Source organism: Muntiacus reevesi, chromosome 19 (genome assembly GCF_963930625.1).
Source record: "Muntiacus reevesi chromosome 19, mMunRee1.1, whole genome shotgun sequence".
Classification (NCBI taxonomy): Eukaryota; Metazoa; Chordata; class Mammalia; order Artiodactyla; family Cervidae; genus Muntiacus; species Muntiacus reevesi.
Window position 1 is genome coordinate 12,635,719 of NC_089267.1, and position 13,560 is coordinate 12,649,278.

The 13,560-nt window shown below is 40.6% G+C and overlaps 1 protein-coding gene across 1 annotated transcript in view; it reads left to right on the forward strand.

Annotated features, from left to right (window-relative positions):
* CD109 (CD109 molecule) overlaps nucleotides 1-13,560 on the forward strand; it is a 133,232-nt gene that overhangs the window by 92,095 nt on the left and 27,577 nt on the right. The window contains exons 21-23 of the mRNA XM_065911293.1: nucleotides 1,329-1,547; nucleotides 2,274-2,418; nucleotides 5,916-6,092. Of these exons, the coding sequence (XP_065767365.1) occupies nucleotides 1,329-1,547; nucleotides 2,274-2,418; nucleotides 5,916-6,092 (541 nt within the window). The remainder of the gene's footprint in view (nucleotides 1-1,328; nucleotides 1,548-2,273; nucleotides 2,419-5,915; nucleotides 6,093-13,560) is intronic.

Consider the following 13,560-nt stretch of genomic DNA (forward strand, 5'->3'; position numbering starts at 1 on the left):
TAAGGTGTCTTCCCTGAGGAATCTCACTCATGCTGTTAGGCTAGTGGTCCCCATATTTGTACAATATTTTCTGGTTTTTTTTTTAATCTATTTTTAAGTGGAGGATAATGGCTTTACAACATTGCGTTGGGCTCTGCCATACATCAACATGAACCAGCTGTAGATATGCATATGTCCCCTCCTTCCTGGACCCTCCCCGCCCCCCACCTTCCTACCCCTCTAGGCTGTCATGGGGTACAGTTGAGCTCCCCATGTTAGTGTATTCTGTTTCCAGGGCTTTTATTTTTGAGTCATGGCCTGGTGTCCCCTCAGCCAATCAGTTCCCTGTAAGGCAGCGGTAGGCCCACTCTTTTTATTGAGCCCATAGCGGTGCTAATGAAATGATTCCCTCCCCACCCCCACCCCCAGACTAGGGATTGTAATTAACCTTTCTACCCGAAAATGCCATCATCTCTTTAAGCACTGTGTCTAGAGAATAAGCTGGTTCTTATTTTCTAATTTTACTTTTTAATTTTCTCAACATGGTATAGTGTAAAGAGCAAAAGATCTGGAGTCAGAAGGCCCAGATTCAGTATCTAGCTTGTTCACTTAATGACAGGTAACTTAATTGCAGTTTAGTCATCTGTTAGATAAGAAATATTTTGAGAAACAGATGAGAAAGTAAGTGGGAAAAACAATTCATAAAGTCTAACATCCAGAGAAATGCTCTTCTTGATGAGCCTGGCAACTTTGAAGTACTCTACGAAAGTTTACAACCAACACGTGCCTCAGGACTAGTGTCTGATTCATACTTTTCTTGGAATAATTTTAGAGATTCTCAATGAGTGTAATGACATTTCATCCTGTTTGCCTCAGGTTTTTCTAATGGGACTAGTGTCCCAGGATGACACAGTTGAGTCAGGCTGGTGGTAGTGCTAGGATATGAAATAACCCAGCCTTCAGAAAATGAGAGAATTTAATGTTAGTGGGAGTTTAATGTTAGACCTGAAGAATGGCATTTCCCTGCTTGTCTTGAGGTAGGTGGAAAAAGCGTGGGAAAGAACTAGGTTTATCCTGTTACCTTTACACCCTCTTCTTGGCTGAACCTTTCTGAACCTTTCATTTTTCTCTAGTCTTGGCCCTCACAGATTTAACCATGCTTAAAAGGGCTTGGCAACCCACTCCAGTATTCTTACCTGCAGAATCCCATGGACAGAGGAGCCTGGCGGGCTGCAGTCCATAGGATTGCAAAGAGTCGACTAAAGCGACTTAGCATGAATGCACAAAGCAACATTTTACTGAGGAGCATTTATTATATAGAACCTTTGATGACTTTGTTTTTCTTCCAGGTTAAGGTAATCATTGAGAAAAGTGGTGCATTTGATATTCTAATGGCTTCGAACGAAATCAATGCCACGGGACACCAACAGACCATTCTGGTTCCCAGTGAGGATGGGGCAACTGTTCTTTTCCCCGTCAGGCCAACACGTCTGGGGGACGTGCCCATCACGGTCACAGCTGTTTCACCCGCTGCTTCTGATGCTGTCACCCAGAGGATTTTAGTGAAGGTAAATACTTGAAGTCTAAAACAAAATGGAAATACATAATTGAAAAGGAAGCAGAAGATGGTTTTTTTCCTGGTTAAATTTGTTTTCAAGACCTAGTAGGACATCTTCTCCACCCTCCAGGAATGCCTAACGTTTTTCTCATCTAAATGTAAAAATATATCACGCAATTGGAGGCAATTGCCAATGTCTTATTTAAATTTATAGTATGATTATAAAGCAGGTTGCATTTACACTCTGCGTGACATTGGAATCCTGTTAAATTGTGCCAAGTTGATATATAGATTTTGAATTTTGGGATTCCTCAGTACAGGTTTTGTAGATAAGTATAGGTTTTGTAGGTTTCTTTCAGAGAAGACAGTATGCACAAAAAAGCAACTCAGCATAGTGGATAAGCCCTTGTGTTCTGGAGGGAGGCAGCCCTGGGTTTCATCTCAGCTCTGTCAAGGGTGCCTTTGGACAAGGTATTTAATCTCTTTGAATAATAAAAAGACCTATTTCAGAGGATTTCTCATCCCTTTTTCATCTTCTTTATCATTTCCATTGCCATTCCATGAACTATTTTCTTTAGTTTAAAGAGAAAATAAACATTTATTAACGGGTTTGAACCAAGAATCAAGACCTTGTAGGTACTTATCTAACCATAACAGGCCAGACAATTAACTGCCTATAGTTTTCTCTAAACAGAGGAATAGAGACCGTGTTAATTGTGTTACTTTTTATCAACAGGCTGAAGGAATAGAAAAATCATATTCACAATCCATCTTGCTAGATTTGACGGACAGCACGCTACAAACTACCCTGCAAACACTGAGTTTCTCCTTTCCTCCTCACACAGTGAGTGGCAGTGAGAGGGTTCAGATCACTGCAATCGGTAAGAACAGGGTATATCACCCTCACCACTGGTTTATTTGTATATGATAATACACACTTCTCATTTATTTGTACATGCATTTCCTTTTTTAAGGAATTATTTAAATTGAAGTACAGTTGATTGACACTGTTTTGGGTGAACAGTAAAGTGGTTCGGTTATACATATGTATAAGTATATAGTTTTTCAGATCCTTTTCCATTATTGTTTATTACAAGAAATTGAATGTAGTTCCCTGTACTATACAGTAGGTCCTTTTTAGGTATATTTTCTTATTTAACCTTTCTTATTTAATCCTAGCTAAATAAAACTTTTTCTAGTTGCTGCCAACCGCTGATTCCAGGAGAAAGGCAAGTAAGATGTGTGTTCTGGACCAGTTCTTCTGGACCAGTTCTGGACCAGTCTTCAGGTGCACATGAATCTTCTGGGGACGCTGTGTGAAGGCAGATTCTGGCTCAGTAGGCGTGGGGTGGGCCCTGGATTCTGCATTTCTAAGAGGCTCCCAGGTGTTGCTGATGTTTCTGGTGTGCAGTCCGCTCTTTGAGGAGCCAGGCCACAATGCTGTGTGGCTGGAGGGAGGAGTTTTCCTGCCTTTGTGGCTCTCAGTTACTGGTGAATATCACAGCCTTCTGTGGAGCTTTGCAAATACGCAAATATCCGGGTTCCACTCCCAGTCTACTCAGTGAGGCTCCCTTGGACTATGGCTAGGACATGCATGTTTTGAATAGGTTCTGCTAGTGCTTCTGACAACCAGAAGTTGAGGACCACTGCCTTGAGCGGTTTTCTGTGCAGAACGCAAGTACCCTGTACTGTTGGAAGCCACCCACTGACTTAGTCACCGTCTCCTAGTTGCCTTGGTAACCCCAAAGGACTTTCAACTATTAGAACTTCCACAGAAATGGCTTATTTGTATAGTTGTGCTTTACAAATAGCTGAAAGAAATGTTTAGATTTTGTTGTTTTTCAGTTGCTCAGTCGTGTCTGACTCTTTGCGACCTACCTCATGGACTGCAGCACGCCAGACTTCCCTGTCCTTCGCTATCTCCTGGAGTTTGCTCCAACTTGAGATGATGATGCTATCCAACCATCTCATCCTCTGTCGTCCCCTTCTCCTCCTGCCCTTAATCTTTCCCAGCATCAGGGTCTTTTCCAATGAGCCGGCTCTTTGCAGGTAGTCCAAGTATTGGAAATGTTTCAATTAATGACATCTAAATAATTTGTTAGGTCTTTGAGGTGCCAAGACCTAAGGCACTTTTTCTTTTGAATCTCACCTGCAGGTGTAGTGCTTTTTATTATTACTCCAAACAACCAGTCCCTCTAGAGGGGGCTTTTTGGGGAGACTTAGATATAATTCTTAAAAAGAAATAAATAAACTCTCTATTGAGGAGAATACATTCTGCTTTAACACCTCCCACAGTGGTGGGGTGTTGGGAGATGGTGTCGCATGTGTGCACACATACAGAGGGAAGAGCCTTGAAGTTTTTTCTTTTTAAACTTTTTTTATTTTGTGCTGGGGTAAAGGCTACCCACTCCAGTATTCTGCCCTGGAGAATTCCATGGACTGTACAGTCCATGGTGTCGGAAAGAGACACGACTGAGTGATAGCTTACGGTGAACGGTGTCGGATTTGTGATCACCAAGGATTTAACTTCGGGACCAGGGACCAGGTTGATCACTCAAGAGCTTTTGTATAGCAGAGTTTTATTAAAGTGAAAAGGAATGGGGAAAGCTTCTGACATAGACATCGGAAGGGGAATGGAGAATGCCCCCCTTGATAGTGTTAGCAAGGGAGTTAAATGTTTTTTTAATTGGTTATTACAGTAAATCAAAAGAATGTCTCAAGGTTGTAAAGATCTTACTAGACCCACTCCCATAATATACATTTTAAGATAACAGGATTGGTCAGAAGATTTTCAGGAAGGAGAAACACGTCCTCGAGCAGGATACATTATTTTTATATTATCCTTACTGAGGAATGTAGGAAAAAACGTTTGTCCTTTCCTGCTTGAGAATTCCAGACCCCTTTCTCCTCCTCGGGGACCCTGGACTTCTTATCAGCCTGCCTAGGAATTGACTTGCTCATGAGCGACTTTCACTTTCTTTCATAGCCAGTTAACAATGTTGTGATAGTTTCAGGTGAATAGTGAAGGGACTCAACCATATATATATGTATCCATTCTCCCCCAAACTCCCCTCCCATCCAGGCTGCTACATAACATTGAGCTGAGTTTCCTGTGCTATACAGTAAGACTCTGTTGGTTATCCATTTATAATATGCATATTATACATATACATATGAACAGTGTATACATGTTCATTCCCAAACTCCCTAACTATCCCTTCCACCCAAGAGCCTTGAAGTTTGAGTGTGTACCATCTTTCCTTATGTTGGAATGAGTCTGCCTGTGGTTGTTGAATATTCTGAAGTTTAATTTTAAAGTTTTATTTAAAATAATGTTTTTTCAAGTTTTATTTTTATACAGTATTTAAAAAACCTGTTTGGTTTTTAATTTGCTATTAAAAAACCTATTTGTGTTTTATTTGGTGAATATTGGCTTGCTTCTTTGACTATTAAAAGTCCAAGTTTATGTTCACTTTGAATATTAAAAGCATAATGTGCAGTGGTGGTAATAATAAACAAAACCTGTACTGGTATTTACTTCTCTGAGTTAACATCTAAAGTTTAAGACATGGTACGCTAGTGTTTCTGCAGCCTACACACATGAAAGTCTTGCTCTCTTATTTGGATCATTTTTTTAGGAGCAAGTTTTCAATAGGTATCTGGATTTGGAATGGTGAAGTTTTTAAAATAAACCACACCGACGAATATTCTTCTCTATACAGTTCAACCATAATGAGGTCAAAATTAGAACTCAGCCTTTACATTTTTAAATTTTTACTTATTTTCTTGAGTCATGGTGTTAGAATGTGGGTAGAGGAATGTGGGTAAGCATGTGTTTTGTTTAACTTTATGTTACTAACTTTGAAGAACACTTTTAACCCATTTTGACCCTGAGATTCACTGAAACATATATATTGGTTAGTTCTACTTTGTTGTTGATAAATAGAGCACATTGGAAAATACCACAAGCCCTGCCCTTAGAACGTCATTTCTCAAGAATTTATAGTGTATTAGTAAGGAAGTCAAAATAAAGTTCTATTTATGTGAATAACACTAACTTTTCTTCCCTGTATAAGAATGATGATTTCCTAATGCAAAGGATTTTGGTTAGAAATTTTTAAAAACCTCACAGTTTGCTTATGTGTGCTGTATCTTTGAGCTAAAAGTCTCCTAATTTGTCGCATAATCTACAAGTTCAGTACCATTGTATTATCATTTATTTGACCAGTCTTCCTAAAAGCCTGATGTAGTTTCTCCTGTGTTCCTGGCAGTGGAACAGTCATATTGCTTCAATGTTGGGTGCCTTCTGCTCTCTTTGCCATTAGGCGGTATGGTTATTGGGGATTTGCTGACCTTGATAAATATCTTGTGCTTTCAGGAGATATTCTTGGTTCGTCCATCAATGGCTTAGCCTCCCTGATTCGGATGCCTTACGGCTGTGGTGAACAGAACATGATAAATTTTGCTCCAAATATTTATGTTTTGGATTATCTGACTAAAAAGAAACAACTGACCGAGAATTTAAAAGAAAAAGCCCTTTCTTTTATGAGGCAAGGTAAGCATTTTAGAAATATACTTTTTTTTTGTAAAAATACATTTGTTTCTGTTTTTGGTTTGTTTTCGGTCAGAGTTGACTCTAGACTGTATTTCAGAATGGACAGGTTTTGTCCTTGCTGTGTGATTGTGACCTGAGATGATGTGGAATGTGCTGGAAGTGTTAACAGCTGTCATTACTTGTCCTCAGCGTCGGGCTCACTGACTGCTGCGAAGTTTGTTAAAGGAGTTTGATCCTGGAGGGGCTTATATTTTCATAAGGGATTGGAAATTTAAAGCCACTTAAAAATCTGGTGGTGAAGTACAGGCAAGGCTGGTGTGCTGCAGCTCATGGGGTCGCAAAGAGTTGGACACGACTTAGTGACTGAACAACAACAAAAATCTGAAGGAATGAGTATTCATTGAGTCATTCCACGTTTCTGGAGTATCTCTGAGGGACCAGGGTCAGTTCCCGTGCTGAGGCCGCAGGAAGTCAGGCCTTTCCTCCCAGGGAAGTGTGTGTTCAGTGGAGAAAGTCTGTATGTGGTGAAGAGGCGTGGCGTCATGCGGTGGGGGCGTTTAACATTACAAGTGGCGGGGGGCTAGGAGGGAAGAGTGAGTGTGGGGTGCCCTCCAGCCACATGGAAAACATGGGAACTCTGCCGTGATGCCCTGGGGAGGCTGCTGCTGTTTGCAGACGCACAGATGCTCTGTGTCTACAAGTTGCTATTAACCATCATTAACATCGGTTGATGCTTACAAATGTGGCAGGCAGTGTTCTCACCACCTTACATAATATTTTACTTACTGGTCACAGTCAGTATGGTTATTGTCCTCCTCTTTTTACAGATAAAAGTCTGTAAAAATCTGGCACATAAAAGTTGCCTAACTTGTTAGGTCACATAGGTGAGTGGCAGAGCTGGGGTCTGAACTCACTGTCTGGCCCCTGAGTCCATACTCTTAATGTCCATACTTAGGAGAAAATGGAAAGTTGTGAGGCATTTTTAACAATAATAATGTAAACTTGATTTTTTTCCCATTATTCTAAAAGCTAGCCACCCAGAGTCACGGTTTCAGCTTTGTGCTTCCATTAGGGTACCGCTATCAAGATCTCAGTTGCTCAGTGGTAAAGAATCTGCCTGCCAATACAGGAGATTCTGGTTTAATCCCTGGATCAGAAAGATGCCCTGGAGAAGGAAATGGCAACCCTCTCCAGTATACTTGCCTAGGAAATCCCATGCACCGAGGGGCCTGGTGAGCTACAGTCCCTGGGGTCACAGAACAGTCGGACATGATTTAGCAACTAAACAAGAAGAAGTAAGATCTCTGTATGGCTGAGTTTATCATTCTGCACAGTTTGGGGTACCTGCTGTCCATCAAACTGATAAGAAAATTGGTCAAAATTATAGGAAACTGCTTGTTCAGTATAATCTACAAATTGAATGAATACTTTCCATCCTACCTTTTTTAACAATTTTTTTAACCTTTTTTTTTAACCTTTTTAAAAACAATGAATGGGTTAAATGCCAATAGAGACAAGCTTGTTAGTGATTTGGCTAACTTTTCCACACTTAAGAATTAGAAAACTCAGTAAAGACGTTATTTTAATGTGAACTTTTCTTCCAGGTTCCCTCATTATGAAGGGACGTATTTATCCTAAACTAACTGCTGTGTAATAATAATAATAACTTACCCTGTTTTACACATATCGTAATTTAATTTTCACAAAAGCCCTTGGAGATAGGAGTACTGTTATTGCTTCCATTTTGCAGATGAGAAAACTGAGGTACGGGAGGCTAAATAACTTCCCCATGCTTCCCCTAGATGGCCTGACTCCCAAGTCCATGCTCAGAATGCCAGGAAATAGTGTTACTTTGCAACATTCTTAGGTTCAGTTCAGTTCAGTAGCTCAGTTGTGTCTGACTCTTTGTGACCCCATGAATCGCAGCACACCAGGCCTCCCTGTCCATCACCAACTCCCGGAGTTTACTCAAACTCATGTCCATCGAGTCTGATGCCATCCAGCCATCTCATCCTCTGTCGTCCCCTTCTCCTCCTGCCCCCAATCCCTCCCAGCATCAGGGTCTTTTCCACTTCGCATGAGGTGGCCAAAGTACTGGAGTTTCAGCTTCAGCATCAGTCTTTCCAGTGAACACCCAGGACTTATCTCCTTTAGGATGGACTGGTTGAATCTCCTTGCAGTCCAAGGGACTCTCAAGAGTCTTCTCCAACACCACAGTTCAAAAGCATCAATTTTTCAGTGCTCAGCTTTCCTCACAGTCCAACTCTCACATCCATGCATGACCACTGGAAAAACCATAGCCTTGACCAGATGGACCTTTGTTGGCAAAGTAATGTCTCTGCTTTTTAATATGCTATCTAGGTTGGTCATAACTTTCCTTCCAAGGAGTAAGCATCTTTTAATTTCATGGCTGCAATCACCATCTGCAGTGATTTTGGAGCCCCCCAAAATAAAATCTGACACTGTTTCCACTGTCTCCCCATCTATTTCCCATGAGGCGATGGGACCAGATGCCATGATCTTAGTTTTCTGAATGTTAAGCTTTAAGCCAACTTTTTCACTCTCCTCTTTCACTTTCATCAAGAGGCTTTTTAGTTCTTCTTCACTTTCTGCCATAAGGGTGGTGTCATCTGCATATCTAAGGTTATTGATATTTCTCCCGGCAATCTTGATTCCAGCTTGTGCTTCTTCCAGCCCAGCGTTTCTCATGATGTACTCTGCATATAAGTTAAATAAGCAGGGTGACAATATACAGCCTTGATGTACTCCTTTTTCTATTTGGAACGAGTCTGTTGTTCCATGTCCAGTTCTAACTGTTGCTTCCTGACCTGGATACAGGTTTCTCAAGAGGCAGGTCAGGTAGTCTGGTATTCCCATCTCTTTCAGAATTTTCCACAGTTTATTATAATCCACACAGTTGAAGGCTTTGGCATAATCAATAAAGTAGAAATAGATGTTTTTCTGGAACTCTCTTGCTTTTTTGATGATCCAGTGGATGTTGGCAATTTGATATCTGGTTCCTCTGCCTTTTCTAAAACAGCTTGAACATCTGGAAGTTCACGGTTCATGTATTGCTGAAATCTGGCTTGGAGAAATTTGAGCATTACTTTACTAGCGTGTGAGATGAGTGCAATTGTGCGGTAGTTTGAGCATTTTTTGGGATTGCCTTTCTTAGGGATTGGAATGAAAACTGACCTTTTCCAGTCTATGATCTATGACTATAGACCCATGATCTATGAACTATGTTTGCTTGATAAAATCTGCTAATTTTTAAAGTGACTCAGTCATATTTTAAATATATAAATACAGGAACTGCTTTTTTCCAAGAGGCAAGCTTATTGGAAACAGGGTAACAGGGAAAGTTACTATCATTATTACACAGAAGTTAGTTTAGGATAAACATGTCCGTTTATAATGAGGGAACCTGGAAGAAAAGCTCACATTAAAATAATGTCTTTACTGAGTTTTCTAATTCTTAACTGTGCAAAAGTTAGCCAAATCACTGACAAGCTTGCCTTAAACTTATAATTAAGTTTAAGCAGTGGTACCAGGGACTTTTGGTATAGTGTATGCCACACTAAAATCAGGTGAGATGTTGGCATAGTGCCATAATAGTTATAGATAAGGAGATGAGTGAAAACTATTTTTCATAACTCTGCATCTTTTAAAGACAAGATTCTGACTTCTATTTGAAATGTAGTTTGGCTGGTTTCACATAGAGAGTATGTAGGCACTAGACTGATGCTTTATAACTTGATATATTATATTCTTTAAGATATTCTTTGATATATTACATTCTTTGAGAGAGTGTAGAGAACAGAGGAGCCTGGCCTGCTGCAGTCCATAGGGTCACAAAGAGTAGGACATGACTTAGTGACTGAACAACAACAAATAAAATAAAGTGAAATATTTTAGAAAATGCCACTGATGGCATATTTTATGTGTTTCTGGAATGTTGGCCAATCAAATATCAATGCTTTAAAGAGACAGAATAAGTTTTCTAGTGTGAACCATTTGGAGTGAAAGTTGCTCAGTCGTATCCGACTCTTTGCGACCCCATCCATGGGATTCTCCAGGCCAGAATACTAGAGTGGGTAGTGTTTTCCTTCTCCAGGGAGCCTTCCCAACCCAGGGATCGAACCCAGATCTCCCACATTGCAGGCGGATTCTTTACAAGCTGAGCCACAAGGGAAGCCCATTAAGGAACAATAATTTACGCCTTAAGAATTTGAGTTTCTGTTCTAGCCACTTTGCTGTGTCTTAGTATTGACAGATGCCCTAAAAAATGAACACTCCAAATCCTCAGTATCCTTTTTTTTTGTTCTAAAAGGTCCCCCACGCCTGTCCCGGCAAGGTAGGTGCCAGACTGCAGTTTCAAAGCAGCCCTGTATTGCATTTGCTGGTTGTTAGAGGCCGTAGAGCGGCCAGAGGGCAGTACAGGCTGTGTGGGCAGAATGAAGAACCTTGGAGCTGTGAGATGGGCAAGTCCCCCACCACGGGAGGTGGAGCCCTGGTTCTGGCCTTGGTGGGGGCTGTCAGCCCTGGGCTCTGAGCCGCACCTTCTGCTCTGGGCTGGTTTCCGTAGCCTCGTCTTTCCACCTGTAAGACATGGGTAAATAAGTACCCGCTTCTTAGGGCTGTTTTGAAGAATAAATGAAGTATTTTAACACATAATAAATGCCCAGGAACTGTCAGCTATAATATACTTAGTTGCATCTAAACTAGGAGATAGGGTCTCAGGTCAGCAAGTAAATTGTTTGTTCTGCCTCTAAAAACAAGTGTGAAATTCCTCTGCTCTCTCCATCCCAGGCTGATGGCTTTATTTTGACGTGTTGCTGCTCCCCAGGTACTCCAGTGGCTTCCTAAATAACACTCTCTGCCAACCTGTTCACCTTCCTTTAATACAGTTTCTGCATATTTTATAATAAAAAGGATCTTTGGATAATGTCAAGATCATGAGACTTTCTTAAATTCTCCTGCGGATTTCTGGGCTGGGCTTGCAGGCCCTGAGTGAACACTGGACCCTTCTTTCACTTCTCCTGCAACTACCCACCCAGGGCTCTGTCCCGCCATGTCTAGGCGCTCCCAGGTCCACGGTGCGCAGGGTCTTTCCACCTGTCCTGCCTTCTCCTGGGGTGCTCTCCCCCCTGATCTTTCCAAGGCTGGCTCTTTCTGGTCACCCAGGTGGTGTTTTCTGCAAAATGGCCTTCCCTTAAGTCAGTAGCTCTGACTTAAATCATGCCACTTATTATATTCCTAAATTATGCCATTTAATACATCTTAAATTATACCATTTAATATATTCTTAAATTATGCCATTTAATATATTCTTAAATTATACCACTTAATATATTCTTCATCACACTTGACATTATGTAAAATGTTCTTGTTTTTCCATTTTCTGACTGTCCCCTGCTCCAGAAGGTAAGCTCCCTGACAGTGGGGACTGCTTTAATCTCTTCTCCATGGTTGGGCCCCTCAGTATGTGCAGAATGGGTGAAGACATCCGTATCAGCATTCACTTCTTTGGGCTTTTGGTTGATCACCCTAATGTGGAGGTTGAGTCTAGAAGATCTCTCAGGTGTTTCCATGATGCATGGTTATTTCTTACCACCACAGTGTCTACCTGGCTCTGGCAGGTTTTTATGAACTAGGAAATGTGACTAGGGATTTGAACCTGTTACCTTTTGAGCTGGTGAAGTGGCTGATGGGAATCAGTCCCGCTGTTGTTGTTGCTCAATCGTGTGCACCTCTTTGTGACTCCGTGGACTGCAGCACGCCAGGCTTCCCTGTCCTTCACTGTCCCCTGGAGTTTGCTCAAACTCACGTCTACTGAGTTGATGATGCCATCCAACCATCTCATCCTCTGTCATCCCCTTCTCCTCCTGCCCTCAATCTTTCCCAGCATCAGGGTCTTTTCAAATGAGTCAGCTCTTTGCATCAGGTGGCCAAAGTACTGGAGCTTCATTCAGCTTCAGCATCAGTCCTTCCAATGAATGCTCAGGATTGATTTCCTTTCGGATGGACTGGTGTGATCTCTTTGCAATCCAAGGGACTCTCTAGAGTCTTCTCCAGTGAGCTCCTCAAAAATGCATCTTTTCACATGATGAACTAAATTACATTAGTTATAAAGTAGTGGACAAAAACTTCTTGGTGTCATGATTTTCATTATGAGATCAGTGCCTCATTTCAGAGACTCTATTTTTCCTTTTGCTATCATGTTTGCCAAAGTTTTAAAAAACATACCATAGTTGTTTTAATTTTTTTAAGGGATTAAAGTGGCTTTGACACAAGTCATGATTATATTATTAAATATCATTTGTGAACAGCACATGGTTTTCCTTAAATCATGCTTGGCCCAGGAACCCTGTGACCTAACCTTGTATTTTTTTTTGATCTAAACAATAGCTACATCATTGAATGAAGTATCTTTTACTGTCAAAAAGAAAAATAGAATCATAAAATGAAAACTTGTTCAAATATTTAAATTGTAGTTCCTTCAGCTCAGTTTTTCAAGTAAGACTCAGACCAAACTTAGTTGAAAACACATTATATTTTCTCTGTTGAAATAAAGACAGGGAATAATAGGTTTCAGAACTCTGATGCTGCATTTGGCCTTCACAAGAATGGCTAGAGGCAATAGTAAAGATGCTAAAAAGAAAATGTTGGTGAAGTTCTCACTGTCCATTTCATGTCAGAAAGAGTAAGGAAGTTGATAATGAATATTTTTCTTTTAGTATATAGAGTATTTTAATCAGTTTTTTGTTTTTTTTTTTTTTGGCCAGAGAAAGATATTGATACAGCCACAAACAGCTGATTTTACTTCTTCTATTTGTATGCAATTGTGACACTTGTGATAAACTAAGACAAATTATGTTTAGAACTTTACTTTTCTATGTGCTTCTATGAGTGGTACTTTCCTCTTTATTATGATAAATTGTAAATATTTTATACTCATGACTATTCCAAAGAAAATTCATGACCCGCAATGTATGTATCTTGTCTGACCCCTTATAAACAACAGTTCATGCATCATTATTTTAAATTTTAGAAGCGTCTGTTAATTCTGATTATATATTACTTTCTAATGCAAGAGCTCTTCATAAAACTATGAACATAAAGGCAATACTCTTATTTCCTCATAAACTTTTGGAGAAAACCATGTTTTTGCCTTTCTCGCCTGGAGATGAAAAGTCTCCAATTTAGGTGACTACCCTGGAACACTGGATTACTATACTAACAATAAACCGTACAGCTAAGCATGCTGTCTGTTTCTCTTATGGAATTGGATGGCTTGGAGAACAAGTAGCCATGGGTTCTCTCATGATGCATGGGTGGCTTCAGACAGGGAAGGATGCGTCACTGGAGATCCACTTGGTTCTGGTTCCCTCCTCTTTTGCCCAGGGAGCAGAGCTGGAGGCTTGGAGTCTCAGTTTCACCTAAACCAGCTCAGGAAATGCACTCCATA